The 16334-nt window shown below is 38.8% G+C and overlaps 1 protein-coding gene across 3 annotated transcripts in view; it reads right to left on the minus strand.

Annotated features, from left to right (window-relative positions):
- Positions 1-16334, minus strand: part of SETDB2 (SET domain bifurcated histone lysine methyltransferase 2) — a 55045-nt gene that overhangs the window by 4246 nt on the left and 34465 nt on the right. For all 3 annotated transcript variants that reach the window (XM_033176863.1, XM_033176861.1, XM_033176862.1), the window contains 8 exons: positions 14344-14904; positions 10727-10843; positions 9954-10123; positions 8103-8328; positions 7500-7599; positions 5360-5453; positions 2465-2805; positions 184-272 (listed from right to left, as the gene is read on the minus strand). In XM_033176863.1, coding sequence (XP_033032754.1) covers positions 184-272; positions 2465-2805; positions 5360-5453; positions 7500-7599; positions 8103-8328; positions 9954-10123; positions 10727-10843; positions 14344-14904 — 1698 coding nt within the window. The remainder of the gene's footprint in view (positions 1-183; positions 273-2464; positions 2806-5359; positions 5454-7499; positions 7600-8102; positions 8329-9953; positions 10124-10726; positions 10844-14343; positions 14905-16334) is intronic.

A 16334-nucleotide genomic window follows, 5' to 3' on the forward strand; every position in this document is an offset into this window, starting at 1 on the left:
AGTAAAGACAGGATCTCAGCATGTGGCCCAGGCTGGTTTCAAACTCCTGAGCTCAAGCTATCTCCCCGCCTTGGCCTCACAAAGTGCTGGGATTACAGGTATGAGCCACGGCACTCAGTCCTCTATTGTTATTTTTAAAGTCACAATTTCCTCAGAATTAAGTAAGCAAAATCAATTTCAAACCTGTTGGTGAAGAATGCCACCAGTGGAAAATTCCTGTTGTGTGTTTCTACAAAAACATTCTGTACCAAGAGATTTGGGCAACAACTATGCTGTTAAATAAAAATAAACACAAAGGTTAGAAATAGCATAAAGTCTGATGCCTTGTGCTTTTGCATTAGAATACCATTCTGTTTTTAATATATCACACAGATTTTGTTCTTTTTTTGTTCATGTATAAAATATCACAGCTGCTGTTAATAGTGGGAACCCATTCAGAAAAGCCCTGTTCTGACACTTTTATATGTTGCTGTTAGAAATGCAAAAATGGGACAAATCCCTATAAAATATATCAAAATTTATCATTATTATAAATGCATTTGTCTTTTGATTCTGCAATCTCATATCTAGAATTGTATTCCACAGATTCATCTGCATATGTTTCCATGTGTAAAATTATTCATTGAGCATTGTTTTTAATGCTAAAGGTTTGGAAATAACCCAAATATTTGCCTAAAGTGGATGGGTTGAATAAACTTTGGTACACAATAGAATTCTATGTGGCTATAAACAAAAGTGTACAAATAAAAAGAATGAGAAGCTCTGGGTATTAATATGGAAAGATTGCCACAATATGCTTTTTTTTTTTTTGAGACGGAGTCTCACTCTGTCACCCAGGCTGGAGTGCAACGGCATGATCTTGGCTCACTGTAACCTCCACCTCCTGGATTCAAGTGATTCTCATGCCTCAGCCTCCCAAGTAGCTGAGATTATAGGCATGTGCCACAACATCTGGCTAATTTTTTTTTTTTTTTTTGTATTTTTAGCAGTGACAGGGTTTCACTATGTTGGCCAGGCTGGTCTTGAACTTCTGACTTCAAGTGATCCACCTGCCTCAGCTTCCCAAAGTGCTGGGATTACAGGCATGAGCCACCACACCTGGCCCAATATGCTGTTAATCTGAAAAACAAAGTATAGAACAGTGAATATAATATGCTATGTTTTATGGTTAAAAAAAAAAAGGGGGTGGGGGGTGGGAGAAATAAGGCCAGGTGCGGTGGCTCACATCTGTAATCTCAGCATTTTGGGAGGCCAAGGCGGGCAGATCACTTGGGGTCAGTAGTTTGAGACCAGCCTGGCCAACATGGTGAAACTGTATCTCTACTAAAAATACAAAAGTTAGGCATAGTGGTGCACACCTGTAATCTCAGCTACTCAGGAGGCTGATGGGGAGAATCGCTTGAACCCAGGAGGCAGAGATTGCAGTGAGCCGAGATCGTACCACCGCACCCCAGCCTGGCGAAAGAGCGAGACTCAGTTTCAAAAAAAAAAAAAAAAGAATAAAAATGATGACCTAAAGAGAGAAGGTGGAGTGGGGGCATGGGAACGGGAGCACAGTATTTCTCAAGGAATGGCTTTTTTTTTTTTTTTTTTTAAACAAAAAGTTTTCACAAAGTAAGTTTAACATGAAGATGTACAGAACCTAATGTTTACTTCACTGTAACAAACAAGCCTTTTGGAGAGGAGATATTGTAAGCAACGAGTTTCGCTGCTGAAGACAACCATTATGTACCTTCGTTTCAAGGCTTCTAAAAAGATGATACCATTTCCTCATATTAGCACTATTCCAGTATTGCTCTGTTGCCCACTAGCTGCCAGCTCCGCACATTCATCATGGGATTCATTAATGCCTGTAATCTCAGCTACTCAGGAGGCTAAGACATGAAAATCGCTTGAACCCCAGAAGTGGAGGTTGCAGTGAGCCAAGATTGTGCCACTGGTGACAAAGTTAGACTCCATCTCAAAACAAACAAACCAACCCCAAAAAACAGTATATTGTGGCAGTCTTTCCATATTAATACACCATTAAATCCCTGCAGTATTCTTTGGACATATCTGCCAACATTTAATTTCACTGATAACTTCCTGTCCATACATTTTTTTCAACTCAGGTAAATGAGCTTATTTAAATCTGATATACTTAAATACTTTTCTTATACACCATTTCTTACAGTTTTTAAAAAGCAAATGTTTACTATGTGCTGGCACTGTTCTAAGCACTTTATTTTAATTCATTAGATTCTCATAACATCCTGAGACAGTTATCATTTGTCCCCATATTACAGAGGTAGAAAATGATGTATCAGAGGTCAAGTAAAACATCCAACAGTATACAAGTGGAGGACTGGAATTCTAACCAGATAGTCTGACTTTAGAGTCTGTTTATCTTATTTTCCTCATAATTATGTTAAGTAGCATAGAAAAACAGTTGTTCAGAAATAGGAATCTCAGCCCTTATACTCACATTAAGGAAGCGGCCGACATTTCCTTCTTTTGTGGCATCCAATAAAAACACATTCCCTTTGTTGAACTTTGTTAGAGAATCAGATGACGTATTCTTGGTTTCACTTAGCAACTCTTCATCACAAAAGACCTGCTGTTTTTGACATGCTGTAGATCGTCCCTCTTGGGGTTTCTGTATTTGAACCTCAATTGCCTTTTTAATATTCTGATTATCCAATGTGGTCGCCTGGTTACATCTGCTCCTTGGTGGAGTTTCTTCTCTACATTTAGTTATATCTATCACATCTGATTCAGTCCGCAGATTATCTTCAAAATCATCAACATGGTTTGAACTTGAGTCCTCTAATAGATATTTTGGAAGGAAACATCAGGAAATATACTTGCTGAGCAATAGTGTTGAAATTAACAACACTAATTAGACGCTAGGTGCTTTAATTATCAATCCTTACAATGTGTGAGGCAGGTAGTATTAATTATATAAAGGAAACCTTGAGTCTCTGAGGGATTAAGGAATTCATCTGACCCACAATAATGAGAACTGGGGTAATAAACCCAGAAATGTTTGAATCCCAAAGTCTGCCTTCTCTATACTACGTAAAAATGCCTTTTTCTGAATCTACATCTTGCTTCTTCATTACGATATTTAATCTCTACTGTTAATAAACTGACTTTCTTCTCTTTAATTCTGGAATCTGCACTTAAGTATATTCTAAATAAATATAACAGAGTGGGTGTTTTGGAGGCACTGTAGGCCTTTACGCTGCCAATAAAAGGCCTAACCCTGACAGAGTCACCTTCCACAAGTCCCAGCAGTGACAACTGTATTGCTGGGGGTTTTGCACATATTAGTGTTTGGTGTTTTACTAGATTCAATAATTACACTTTTGTAAACAATAATCCTTTAAATGCAGATGCACTGCTTAATCGTTTTTCTTACCCAATAAGGAAAATGGTTTTTTGAAAGTATTCAAAAGTATGAATATGGCTGGGCTTCGTGGCTCACGCCTGTAATCCCAGCACTTTGGGAGGCCAAGGCAGGAGGATGCTTGAGGCCAAGAATTCAAGGCCAGCCTGGGCAACAAAGTGAGACCCCATCTCTAAAAAAAATTAAAAAAAAAAAAGAAATTAGCCAACAAGGGGGTGTGTGACTGTAGTTCTGGTTGCTCAGGAGACTGAGGTGGGAGGACTGTTTGAGTCCAGGAACTGGAAGGTACAGGGAGCTATGATCCCACCACTGCACTCCAGCTTGGGTGACAGAACGAGTCGCTGTCTCTCTTAAAAAAAAAAAAAAAAGGTATGAATGCATGTCAGATGGAGTAAGTATAAATTACTTATTTTAAAAGAGCCACAAAGCTACTTGGACCACCTAATTCAATGGCACAAAGATATTATACCTGTTTAAAATTAAGGCTCTTAATTTAATCATCACTGTTGTTGGCTGCTGTTCCTATGTGTACTCATATTTTAATCATGGGTTACATGTAAGGCATAATGCAACTCTGGATTTTTTTATACAAAAAGTACATAGCTTTTGACTTTTGGAGTACCCACTATATATATTGTAGTATTCAATGAAAAGGGCAAAAGAACCAAAAGCAACAGTATGCATTGTGGTTCACATGCATGATAAAATAAATATAATACACAAAATCCCCTTTCTCAATAAACCTTTTCTATCAAGGAACTGCCATGTCTCCTCCAATCTCCATCCTTTAATATTAGGTGGAGAGCTGGGGTTGCAGGGGAGAAGAGGCAGCAGTGGCTCACCAATTCGTCACAAATGGACATGTCTCAGCAACGTCGCCTTGTGAAGGACACAGTGAAATGCAAAAGTACCAAAAATAAGGTTTGTTCAGTTGTAATATTAACTACGGCAAGGACTAGTAACTCTGAAACACAAGGACTCAGGGTGGCAATATTTTAGCCTTTTGCCAGAGTCATGCTGAGTATGCTCTGTGGCAGTATTGGCTAGGCAACTGCAGCAGAGTGATGTGTGTTTATTTTTAAAGCCATCTACAAAGAGTTTGAAAGTGGCTGCTTTGCACAATGGTTCCAAAGCCATGGACAACACCTGTACACCACAGAGAGTCAGAGTTGTCCAGCTCACCCCTCTTGCCATGCATCAAGTCACTACTGGCAATTAGACCAGAGGCCAGCAAAGTTCTTCTGTAGAAGGCAAAATAGCAAATATTTTAGGCTTTGCTGGCCATGTGGTCTCTATTGTGATTATTCAACTCTTGTTGTAATGTTGAAGCAGACAATATGTAATGCAAACTGGCTGTATTCCAATAAAACTTACATTTTTTTTTTGGGACAGGGTCTTGCTCTATTGCCCAGGCTGCAGTGCAGTGGCACAATCATAGTTCACTGTAACCTCAAACTACTGACCTCAACAATCCTCCCACCTCAGCCCCCTGAGTAGCTAAGACCACAGGTGTGCACCACCACACCTGGCTATTTTTTTGTTGTTGTTGAGACAAGATCTTGCTACACTGCCCAGACTCATGGCCTCAAGCAGCCATCCTCCTGCCTTGGCCTCCCAAAGTGCTGAGATTACAGGCGTGAGCTACTGCACCTGGCCAAAACTTTATTTCTGGACACTAAAATTGTAATTTCATATAATTTTCAAGTATCAAAATATTATCACCTTCTGATTTTTTTCAACTATTTAAAAATGTAAAAATCATTCTTAGCTCACATGCCATACTGAACAGGTAGAGGGCCAGATTTGGCCCACAAACAATAGTTTGCTGATGTCTTATGTAGACAAGTTGTAACCTTTCTGACAAATGCAGCATGTTTATTATGGAATCTAGGAAAATGAGCTACAGGTATTGAGCAAGAGACAGAGAAACAGGCAGAAGAGGTAGGCATTCACAGAAGAAACAAAGCCTACTTTGTGCTCCCTTGGTTTTAGAGTTCAGATGCTCTCGGGGTGGTTTAAATCCATCATTATCTTCTGGAGTGACAGACTCCGAGGAAACAAATTCCTTAAAAAAACAAGGAAGATGTCTTTACTTTCCAGGTCAGGCAAAAGTATTTAGCAGTTAGGCCTCTTTCATCAAGTGTCAATCATCAAGTGTCAATAGGCCATATGTACTAGATTCATTTTGAAAGCCTCAAAGCTGATATCATAAGGAGTCTTTAGACTAATGGAGCCAAAATGTGTCATCCCCTTTGACTGTGTACTACTTCTAGGTGCTTTATTAAGCCACAGTTATAAAGACTGTCAAGAAATTCTTTGGGAATTAAAATCTTAATGCATCTGTCTGTATCCCTCAATTCTAATCATCCTCAGTACTGAGAAAGTGTTATTACTAGATTACAAATTTGGCTTCAACTGTAAGTTGTGTAAAGATGAAAAACACTCATTGGCTACTCTCTACCTCAAAGAAAGGTTAACGAATTTGATAGTGCTTACGCATTGTAGACACTGCAGTCACTTTAAGTAGTAATGATAACTTTAAAAGAGGGGTATATGCTCAGCACAATGCTTGGCAACCAACTAAGTGTTCAATACACATTGACCATATTATTATTATGAAAGTTCTCAGTATGTGAATGGTCAACATGTATTGAGCACTTAGTTGGATGCCAAGCATTATGCTAAGCAAGTTGCTGATGTTTATCTCATTTAATCCTCCTAACTCAGAAACATATACTATTATCTTTTTACAGATAAAAGAAATGTATGTATGGAGATACCACCCAGCTAGCAGGCAGCAGAGCTGGAGGTTAAACCTCGGTCTGTGTGACACCATGGCCAATCTTTTCATAATTCTCTGACCCTGAGGTAGCTACTGTACCATTACCAGGCAGAGGGCAAATATTTGCATAACACCTAGAGAAGAGTTTTTCATCAACAAGCCCTAAAGTAAGCTACCATTATGTCTCTCTCTGTTCTCTTTTCTCTTTCTCTGCTTCTATGTTTCAGTCTCTGACTAATCTTAGTTCACAATGCAAAGGGTACCCTCAGAGGCTACAATGTAAAATATTGTTTTCTAGATGATCTTTCCTAAGATTGCATCTCTTCTTTCTCATACATCTTAAAACCTTTGGCCGGGCACAGTGGCTCATGCCTCTAATCCCAGGAATTTGGCAGGCCAAAGTGGGTGGATCACCTGAGGTCAGGAGTTTGAGACCAGCCTGGCCAACATGATGAAACCCCGTGTCTACTAAAAATACAAAAAATTAGCTGGGCATGGTGGCAGGTGCCTGTAATCTCAGCTACTCGGGAGGCTGAAGCAGGGGAATCGCTTGAACCCAGGAGGCAGAGGTTGCAGTAGGCTGAGATCGCACCATTGCACTCCAGCCTGGGCAACAAGAGTAAAACTCCATCTCAAAACAAAACAAAAACCTTGTTCTCCTTCACCTAAATTACTCTGTCCCTTTTCTTATATATTACTATTAACTCCTGAACACTTTAGCTTCTCCTACAAATTCTCAGAATGGGATACCTATCGGTTTCAGTGGAGCACACTGTCAGATCATGACCAGCATTCTCCTCATACAGCCAAGCTGGAAACACGCCAACTGCCGTGGATGATACTAAGTAAATAGAACATGGTCCTAGCATTTCCGCAGTCCACCATTCCAAAACAATAAAAGAAATTCTACACACTATAAAGTAACACAAACATTTTGAGCTAAGTAAAGGACAGAAAGGCAATAGTTTATATCTCAGAAGGGCCCCATCAGCTGGGTACGGTGGCTCACGCTTATAATCCCAGGACTTTGGGAGGCTGAGGCACGACAACTGCTAGAGCTCAGGAGTTGGAGACCAGACTGGGCAATATAGTGAGACCCCATCTCTACTAAATAAGAGCCGGGCATGGTGCTGTGCACCTGTAGTCCCAGCTATTTGGGAGACTGAGGGAGGAGGATTACTCGAGCCCAGATTGTGGCTGCAGTGAGTTGTGACTGTGCCACTACACTCCAGCCTGGGTGACAGAGCGAGACTCTGTGTTTAAAAAAAAAAAAAAAAAAAAAAAATCAAAAAGAAAAGAAGGGTCCCATCTACATTTTGCAGTTTTTACCATTTTTTCCCCATTGTGTTGAAAAATGGCTGTCTTGGATTCAGGATCTCCAATAACTGAATGATACCGAATTCTTGAAGTATTATCATAATTCGTTTCCCTAAAAAGGAAAAAAAAGTTATTCTGTATCACTAAAAATTCTTTTCATTCTCTTTACTGAAGTATAGATAATATCCATTATTACATAAATATCCTTAATTATTAGAAATTAGCCTAAGTAAGAACATATATGTTTACTCCTTTCCCCAGAGAAAGTAAATACAATCATACTTTAAATACTTTTTGAAGTACATTTAAAAAAGGAAGAGAACCTATGAAAACTTTGCAGATAAAATGATAGAAAATTTTAAAAAACAGCAAAACTTATGACATCCATAAAAAACCTGACTGAAGTCATATAAGGTAAAATTCCAGAACTGAAACACTGAGGAGAGTACATTGGCTACATTTTTAAATGTCCTGGATTTCTCAAAGTGTTAGACTTAACAACTTCGAAGCAAAATGATAAATACAAATGAGGAGAAAAGAAAGAAAGAGGGGAAGCAAAATGAACCAATTGATTGATAATTTAGATTTACTCTGGGTTCTTCAGCTGTTACTTACATAGTAAGCTCCTTGGGATTATTACTGAACTTTGGTGAACATTTCTCAGTTTTAGCAGTTCTAGGATGTGTTTCCAATCCTAATGGGAGAACTTCAACTTCACAATCTGAACACGCAACTTCTAATTTCCTCTTTTTTGAAAATATGTTTTTCATAGTATTCTCATCTTTCCCATTTTCATCAATACCATTAGATTTTTCAGTGTTAGCTCTGCTTAGTAATCTTCCTAAAAGGAAAATGTTAAAGAGTTTGAACAACACAGAAGATAATTGCTAACAATAAATAGACATCTCTATTTCTACTCCATGACTAAAGAACCCATACGTTCTACAATGAAGATAAACACATTAACTCATCCTACAAAACTGTTGCTAGACAAAGACCAATGTGATATTTCTTATCTTCCAGTATATGAAAAAACAGGGTATCTAAAAAACCCATCTGTCTGTTTTGGTAAAATACAAAAGAGAAGAGATTTAGCTACAATGATCCAAAACAAAGATATGGATCAGAAAGTACCCTAGAAAATTAGAGATGACCTCTAGTCATAAAATTGTAGCTTTTATGTCTAGTTAAAAAGGCTTTATCATCTGAAACTTACAATTTTTAACAAAAGTACCTATTTAAATATGTGGTGATATGTTCCTAGTGTTGTCATATTAAGTTCTGCATAACACTAAAATCTTAAAGTTTATGCATTTTCTTTCAAGGGATTCAATATTATAATTGCCAAGTCCAAATTAATAGCAGGATATTCTTACCCATCATTAGGTCGGAGACATATCTTAGGTATATTTTCTAGCAACAATGATAAAACCAATGATACTTTCTGGACACTGCTTGGCATTTTACAGGTAGCTTTCACCCAACAGTTATTTTGAGAAGTATGAGAGATGAATGTCTAGGCAGGCTGTGTAGAATGTGGATCTCTAAGTGTGGAGTGGCAGGGATCCATATGTGTGACTACTCTGAATTCAGATAACTCTGCAAGCTTTTTCTTGCCCTCTCTGATGTGAACCTGACATTTCTTTTCTTTTTTAAGCACTTGGTCATGTAAACAGATAAATCTGATTTTTTCAGATGAGTAATTTTCAGAACCTGGTTGTTCTGTTCCCTGCTGCCTAGCTGCTAAAACTAAGTCAAGAACAATTCCTTTAGATTGGCTCTAAAGCCGTGTTTCCCAAACTTTCTCACATAAGGATGTGCACAGAAAATAAGGGGTTTGCCTGTCATGCTGGAGGTAAATGTGTAAGACTACCGAAGACTGATGTGTTTGGTCCTGGGGGCTGTGGCCCTAAAGAATCAGTAATTGCATGACTGTAACGCACTGCTCGGGAAGTTTTGCTCTGCGGCATGGACAACTCTCTGCAGTCCCCAAAATAGAGTGAGTTGCCTAAAGTCACTGACTGAATTATAACATGCAGATATTACATAATTAACTTGTTAAATTCTAATAATAGCTCAAAACATTGAATAATAAAGTTTTTGACTGGTAATCTTTACCTTGGCAAGCTAGTCATCTAGTTTTTTTACTTTTAAAAAGTTTTCTTCCCTTACCCCAAAGTACCTGTAGCCATGCGGACAAAACAAATGTGCCTTGGACATAATAAGCTCTCACACAAAAACCCAAGTGTCATCTCTGAACCTTTCTTTTCTTGAAGAAAGTACCTCCTAAGCATCTCATCTCTTTAGTGCTCAAGTTCCCAGTTCATCTGCCTTTCTCTGATGTTCCTTTTAGATACTGTTACTCTTTACCTTGTTGTAAGCTCTCAACGGCCCTGGCTAGGAAAATGGATATTCAGAAAAGAGGGTCCTACCCTAGAATAATTTTAAAATAAACCTTTGCTTTACCTGAATAAATGCAAACAAACGTCCCTCTGTCAATGTCATCTAGGCAGCGTACACCCCATCCCTTCTGCTCAGTTTTGAACACCTGTAGCCTCACTTGAGGACCATGTTGGACAACTCGGTTTTGACACAACTGTCGATTACATTTGCACAACAGGCTGCATTCATAAATGCTGTCAACAAAATATGCAAAAGAGAAAATCAGACACCTCATAAAGCAAAAAGCAGTTTATTGCCACTTCACTGGCACTGACAACTACTGAGGGAAGCAGGCTAAATGTGAAAGCTCTTAGAGATAGGGTGCCTGGGTTCCCATCACAGCTTCCACATTTACTAGCTGTATTATCTTGGATGAGTTATTTAACTTCTCTTTGCTTTATCTTTGTATTTTTAAAATGGAGATTATATGACAGTACCTCCCTTATAGAGCTGCTTTGTGAAGATAAAGTGAGTCAGTACCTTGAAAGGTTGAAAATTCCCAGTTCTCAAATGAGTTCTAGACAGCGTATTTTTAAATGGAGAAATGGCTGCCCAAAGTAGGCTGAGCCAGTTTCAAAGCAGATGAGTGTTCGAGTACACTTCGCATGATGTATGTGTGGTCTCTGACTATCATTTCCAAGAACAATATACAGGATTTTTATTCCTTAATAATTTAGATTTTTGGTATTGGAACCAAATTAAACCAGATTTAACATCTATATGATTTTAGACCACAATAAAAGGTACCCACCTTCAAAGATATACACACCCTGCAACAAATCCTCAAGGTACCTTACCCAGTAGGAATCTGTCTCTGTAGTCTTTTATATTTATATCCAGTGGTTATTTTGTCACTTGACAAGGGGGAAGTTTTGGCATTCCTTGCTGTCAATTGAAGACATGCACATTTTGTTCTAAAAGGAAGGCAATGGTTGGAGAAAGAATGAAAAAGCACCAAGTTAAGTCAAGAGACTGTCTTGATAAAAGTGTAAATGATGTAATAAAAGATGCAATAGCATTTAGAATAGTTTGGCTCATGAACACTATGAGCTTTTTCCCTACACAGATCTCTTTGAAGGACAATACCTCCCAAAATTTATAAATAATTATAAACTGCACTGCATCTCTATTTGCTCATGAAATACTTAACTATATGAGTTTAGCTTTTCAAAATCAATTCCTTTAATTTCCCTGTTCAGCACAGAAGCTTGTTTGTGAGAATTCTGCTAGTTCTGCTCTTTTACAATGGATAAACTTAAATATGTCAAATTTGTAAGGATGTAGTTTTGCAGATGTCTTAAGTTCTCTTTCACTCCAGTGACACAGAAACAGACTGGGGAGATTGACGCTGGGTATCTGGCTACTATTATTGAATCCTTTTTTCATACTGTTGTGAGGCAGGAAGCTTGCAACCATAAAACTTTATGTACTTTCCCCTCTATTCAGATGATTAACTAATTTGATAGGGAACCATAATTTGATACAAAGTAAGGAACTTGGGGACTCTAGCTGTATAACTAGGTAAGTGACTGCTGGTGAGCTGGTTAAAATCTCTGGATCTTAGTTTCCTTTGCTGAACAAGTGACTTTAAGGTCTTTTCCTCTATGATTCTCTTCTGTATTTTCTCTATTAATTCATACACATCGGAATGGTGGCTGCTTGTTTGCAAGAGAAAAGAACAATGACAACAATCAACAAATTCATTAATTTGGATTCTGTTTACAGATATGAAAATCTGTAATTGTTTTTTCCCATGTGATTGTGTGCAAAGTTTAAAAGTACAGAAAAATACAGATAATAAACATCCATATTTTCACTATCCAGAATTACTTGTCAGCATTTTATCTAGTTATTTTCCCTGTATATATAATTTAAAATATACACACCACATATATACCACATACATACCACATATACATGGTCTTCTTAAAAAAAGTTAAAAAGTAAAGCATTACAGATATAACTAAACTCTCAAGAGATTTAGTGTGGCATCCTTTATGCTTTTATATACACATGTATCTACAAACAATACATTGTGTATTTTTCATTATAAAAAAATTTACTATAGGTATTATTCTATAACTTGCTTTTTTTTTGTTCAGTATAATGATTTTGAGACCCATCCATGCTATATACAAATCTAGTTAATTCCTTTTAACTTTTCTACAGGATTAGGTATTGCTCACTTCATATACAATTAATAGTTTTTCTTTTCTTTTTGGAGAAGGGGTCTCACTCTGTTGCCCAGGCTGGAGTACAGTGGCGCAATCTCGGCTCACTGCAGCCTCGACCTCCCTGGACTCAAGTGATCCTCCCACCTCAGACTCTCGAGTAGCTGGGACTACAAGTGCGTCCCACCACGCTGGGCTAACTTTTGTATTTTTGTAGAGATGGGGTTTCGCTAGATTGCCTAGGCTAGTCTCGAACTCCTGGGCTCAAATGATGTTCCTACCTTAGTTTCCCAAAGAGCTAGGATTACAGGTACAAGCCACTGTGCCCAGCCTCTTGGGACAGTCTAATTATACCTGTTTTAAAATCCCTTTCAATTAGATTCAACATTTATCTCTGATTCCTCAGGTGTGAATTCTCTCTACTTGTCGGGATTCATGCCGCCTTCATGGTCCTAAACATTGTTGCGTGGGTGCTTTAAATGTTTGTTTGAAATCATCCCTTCTGTGGGGTTTAGTCCTCTGTGCTGCTCTACGTTGGGTGCCTTCTCCAACGCTTTGGCTCTGACCCTATTGGTTTTACAGCTGTTAACAAGGTTTTCATTAATACAGTTCCAGGCCCTGTGAGAGACAGGCCTAGTTCCCAGTCTTGTGCAGGTAGGTACCTATTTCTATTCCTTTGGAGAACCAAGTCCCCAGATGAGGTAGTTGGGTTACATTTAGAGGTAATCTTTACAAAACAAAATACATATTTTTAAACAGAATAAAACAGTGCAGTGAGAGGTTTTCTCTGAGAGGCCTCCAGGAACTGAGCCAAACTGAGGTAACAGTAGATATAGCTCTCATTTTACACTCCAATTAACTGAGAGGATGGTGAAAACTATTATTATGCTATTTAAATTATTTATCATTCTCTTATTTTTTTGCCAAGTACAGGTAGCTAAATTTGCATTAAATGTACATATAATGCAACACCACTCTACATCTATATTCCTACAAATGTATGTGTACTACATACCCTGAAAATGGTTTTCAAAGTCTTAATATATTAGAACATGTTTTCATTTTTTAATGGGATATTAATACTATACTACGATCAAGAAAACACTAGTTATAAGCATCACATTAGCCAGCAAATGATTTTTAAAAGTAAAATGCAACATATAACCCAATGGTTAAGAACATGGGTTCAAATCCTGTCTCCACAATTTGTTCTATGATCTCTCCAAATTGACTTCTCTGAGGCCTAACTTCTTCGTGTATAACACTGAGATAGGCCGGGCGCGGTGGCTCAAGCCTGTAATCCCAGCACTTTGGGAGGCCGAGACGGGCGGATCACGAGGTCAGGAGATCGAGACCATCCTGGCTAACACGGTGAAACCCCGTCTCTACTAAAAACTACAAAAACTAGCTGGGCGAGGTGGCGGGTGCCTGTAGTCCCAGCTACTCGGGAGGCTGAGGCAGGAGAATGGCGTGAACCCGGGAAGCGGAGCTTGCAGTGAGCTGAGATCTGGTCACAGCACTCCAGCCTGGGTGACAGACCAAGACTCCGTCTCAAAAAAAAAAAAAAAAAAAAAAACAAAAAAAACCACTGAGATATTATCTACCTCATGGGTTTCTGTGAAGATTAAGAGAGTGAATGTAAAGTACTTGTCACAGTGTCTGGCACTGTTAAATATCATTTGTTGTAATGCTATTGATGATCTCTTAATGTATTAGAACTAAAGGAAATATGCATCCTTGGAAGAAGTAACTTTCTAATTACCATATTTGGCAAATAATTAGAGGCGTTTTTTCCTACTGCTAGTGAGAGCTCATTTTCCCATTGTAGACCTTTTTATTTTTTTCTGGAGACAGGGTCTTGCTTTGTTGTCCAGGCCTCTGATACAGTGTGTGATCACAGCTCACTGCATCCTTGACCTCCTGGGCTCAAGCAGACCTCCTACCCCAGCCTCCAGAGTAGTCGGACTATAGGTGTACACCACCATACCCAGCGAATTTTAAAATTTTTTTGTAAAGATGGGGTCTTGCCATGTTGCCCAGGCTGGTCTCAAACTCCTGTGCTCAAGCTGGCCTCCCACCTTGGTCTCCCAAAGTGCTGGGATTACATGTGTGGGCCACCATGCCCAGTCTTACCATAGACTTTCGAACAGGTTTTAGATAGACAAATTAATACATAACAAGACTTCTTAACAAGTGTCCTTACATTCAGAAGATTTTTTGAAATGCTATGTTTTTCTACTCACATGTCTATGCAGCCCTCAGAGCAGTCACAGGAATCAGTAAACATGCTGGAAAAGTTGGTTAGATAATATGTTCGAGGCCACACAGTCTTTCTGTACTTAAACTGTGGGAGCTTTCTACTGTCAATTTCATTACAGAAAGAAATGGGCACTGATTCCACTCCATTGCTAATATCCACATCAGAAACAACTTCTTTTTGCTTTGGGTAATTCCGAGCCAACTGAACATAGGTATTGAAAGAAAAGTTATCTGTAAATAAAAAGTTACACTCTGTCTCAAGCAGGTAACGAAAAACTTCCTCCACGTTTCGTAGACTCCTTCCACAAGGGGTTTTATAACTCACATGGAGTGCTGAAGAATGAGAGTTTGTCTTTGCATGTCGTCTTTGGAAGTGACATTTGATTGGCAGCTGCAGAGGGTTTTCTCCCTTCAAGTTCAGTGGCATTTTCATCAGACAAGCACCAGAGCAGTCATGACTTTGGTAAGATAAATTCAAAGATGAGTCTTTTTCTCTAAAGTCTACAACTTTATCTTCAAGAGAGAGAATTTCCTTATTTTCCGTTCTGTTAAAATAAATCATTCATTAGCATCTCAGATTTATAGTTCAATTCATTTAAAAAAAACTATAATTATTTCCTATCTTCTTAGACAATATTAAAATAAGCCAGACTCGAAGATACACATTTTAAGATGTTCTGCAGCCATACAAACATTGTATCTATTTTTAAAACTTTTCTCAGAGATGGGGTCTTGCTATGTTGCCCAGGCTGGAGTGCAGTGGCCATTCACAGGTGTGATCACAGCACACAGCAGCCTTGAACTCTTGTCCCCAAGTGATCCTCCTGCCTCAGTTTCCCAAATAGCTGGTACAGACATGCAGCAGGTCTGCCTTATACCTGATTTCAGAATACTCCAGGAAGCTGTGATTATAGCTGTAACTTTCTATTAGGTATTTCATAGCACCTAGCAAATTTAGAGTTGATTTAGAGCATGTAATCAATAAAGCACTGAAGAAGGTTATTTCTTCAGGCATGCTGGGATCAAGCTCTTTACATGCCAAAAACAAAGGCTGGCTGAAAACTTATTAATTCATTAAGAATCCTTTATACTGTTTGCCTTCAACAATAGTACCAACTGAATTCTTTCCATAATATGTGATCTACCTCGCAATCATATTGATACATCTGAAAAAATGGCAAACTGACAGGAGAAAATGGGGTGGTTATTAATCTAAAAAAAACGTCAGCAGGGTGTGATGGCTCACAACTGTAATCCCAGCACTTTGAGAGGTCAAGGCGGAAGGATTGCTTGAGCTCAGGAGCTCAAGATCAGCCTGGGCAACACAGTGAAACCTCGTCCCTACAAAAAGTAAACAAAATTAGTCAAGTGTGGTGGTGCATGCCTGTAGTGCCAGCTACTTTGGGGGCTGAGGTGGGAGGACCGCTTGGACTTGGGAGGTTGAGGCTACAGTGAACCATGATCACACCATTGCACTCCAGCCTGGGTGACAGAGTGAGATTCTGTCTTAACAAAAAAAAAAAATCTGTGAAAAGCTTCCATGTGTTTGGAAATCAGGTTTTAAAATTTCACAAATAATCTGAGTTTTGTTTTACGTAGTATGTTCTATCTTTAGGTGTCTGTTACGTATTATAATACAGGTATTTTAGAGACGTGTTGTATTTGCTGTATGATATGGTTTGGCTGTGTTCCTACCCAAATCTCATCTTGAATTCCCACGTGTTGTGGGAGGGACCTGGTGGGAGGTAACTGAATCATGGGGACAGGTCTTTCCTGTGCTGTTCTCGTGACAGTGAATAAGTCTCATGAGATCTGATGGTAACGTAAGGGGGAGTTTCCCTGCACAAGCTCTTTGCCTGTCACCATCCATGCTAAGATGTGACTTGTTCTTGCTTGCCTTCTGCCATGAGTGTGAGGCCTCTCCAGCCATGTGGAACAGTAAGTCCATTAAACCTCTTTCTTTTGTAAATTGCCC

Source organism: Trachypithecus francoisi, unplaced genomic scaffold (genome assembly GCF_009764315.1).
Source record: "Trachypithecus francoisi isolate TF-2019V2 unplaced genomic scaffold, Tfra_2.0 Lachesis_group18, whole genome shotgun sequence".
In the NCBI taxonomy this organism is placed as follows: Eukaryota; Metazoa; Chordata; class Mammalia; order Primates; family Cercopithecidae; genus Trachypithecus; species Trachypithecus francoisi.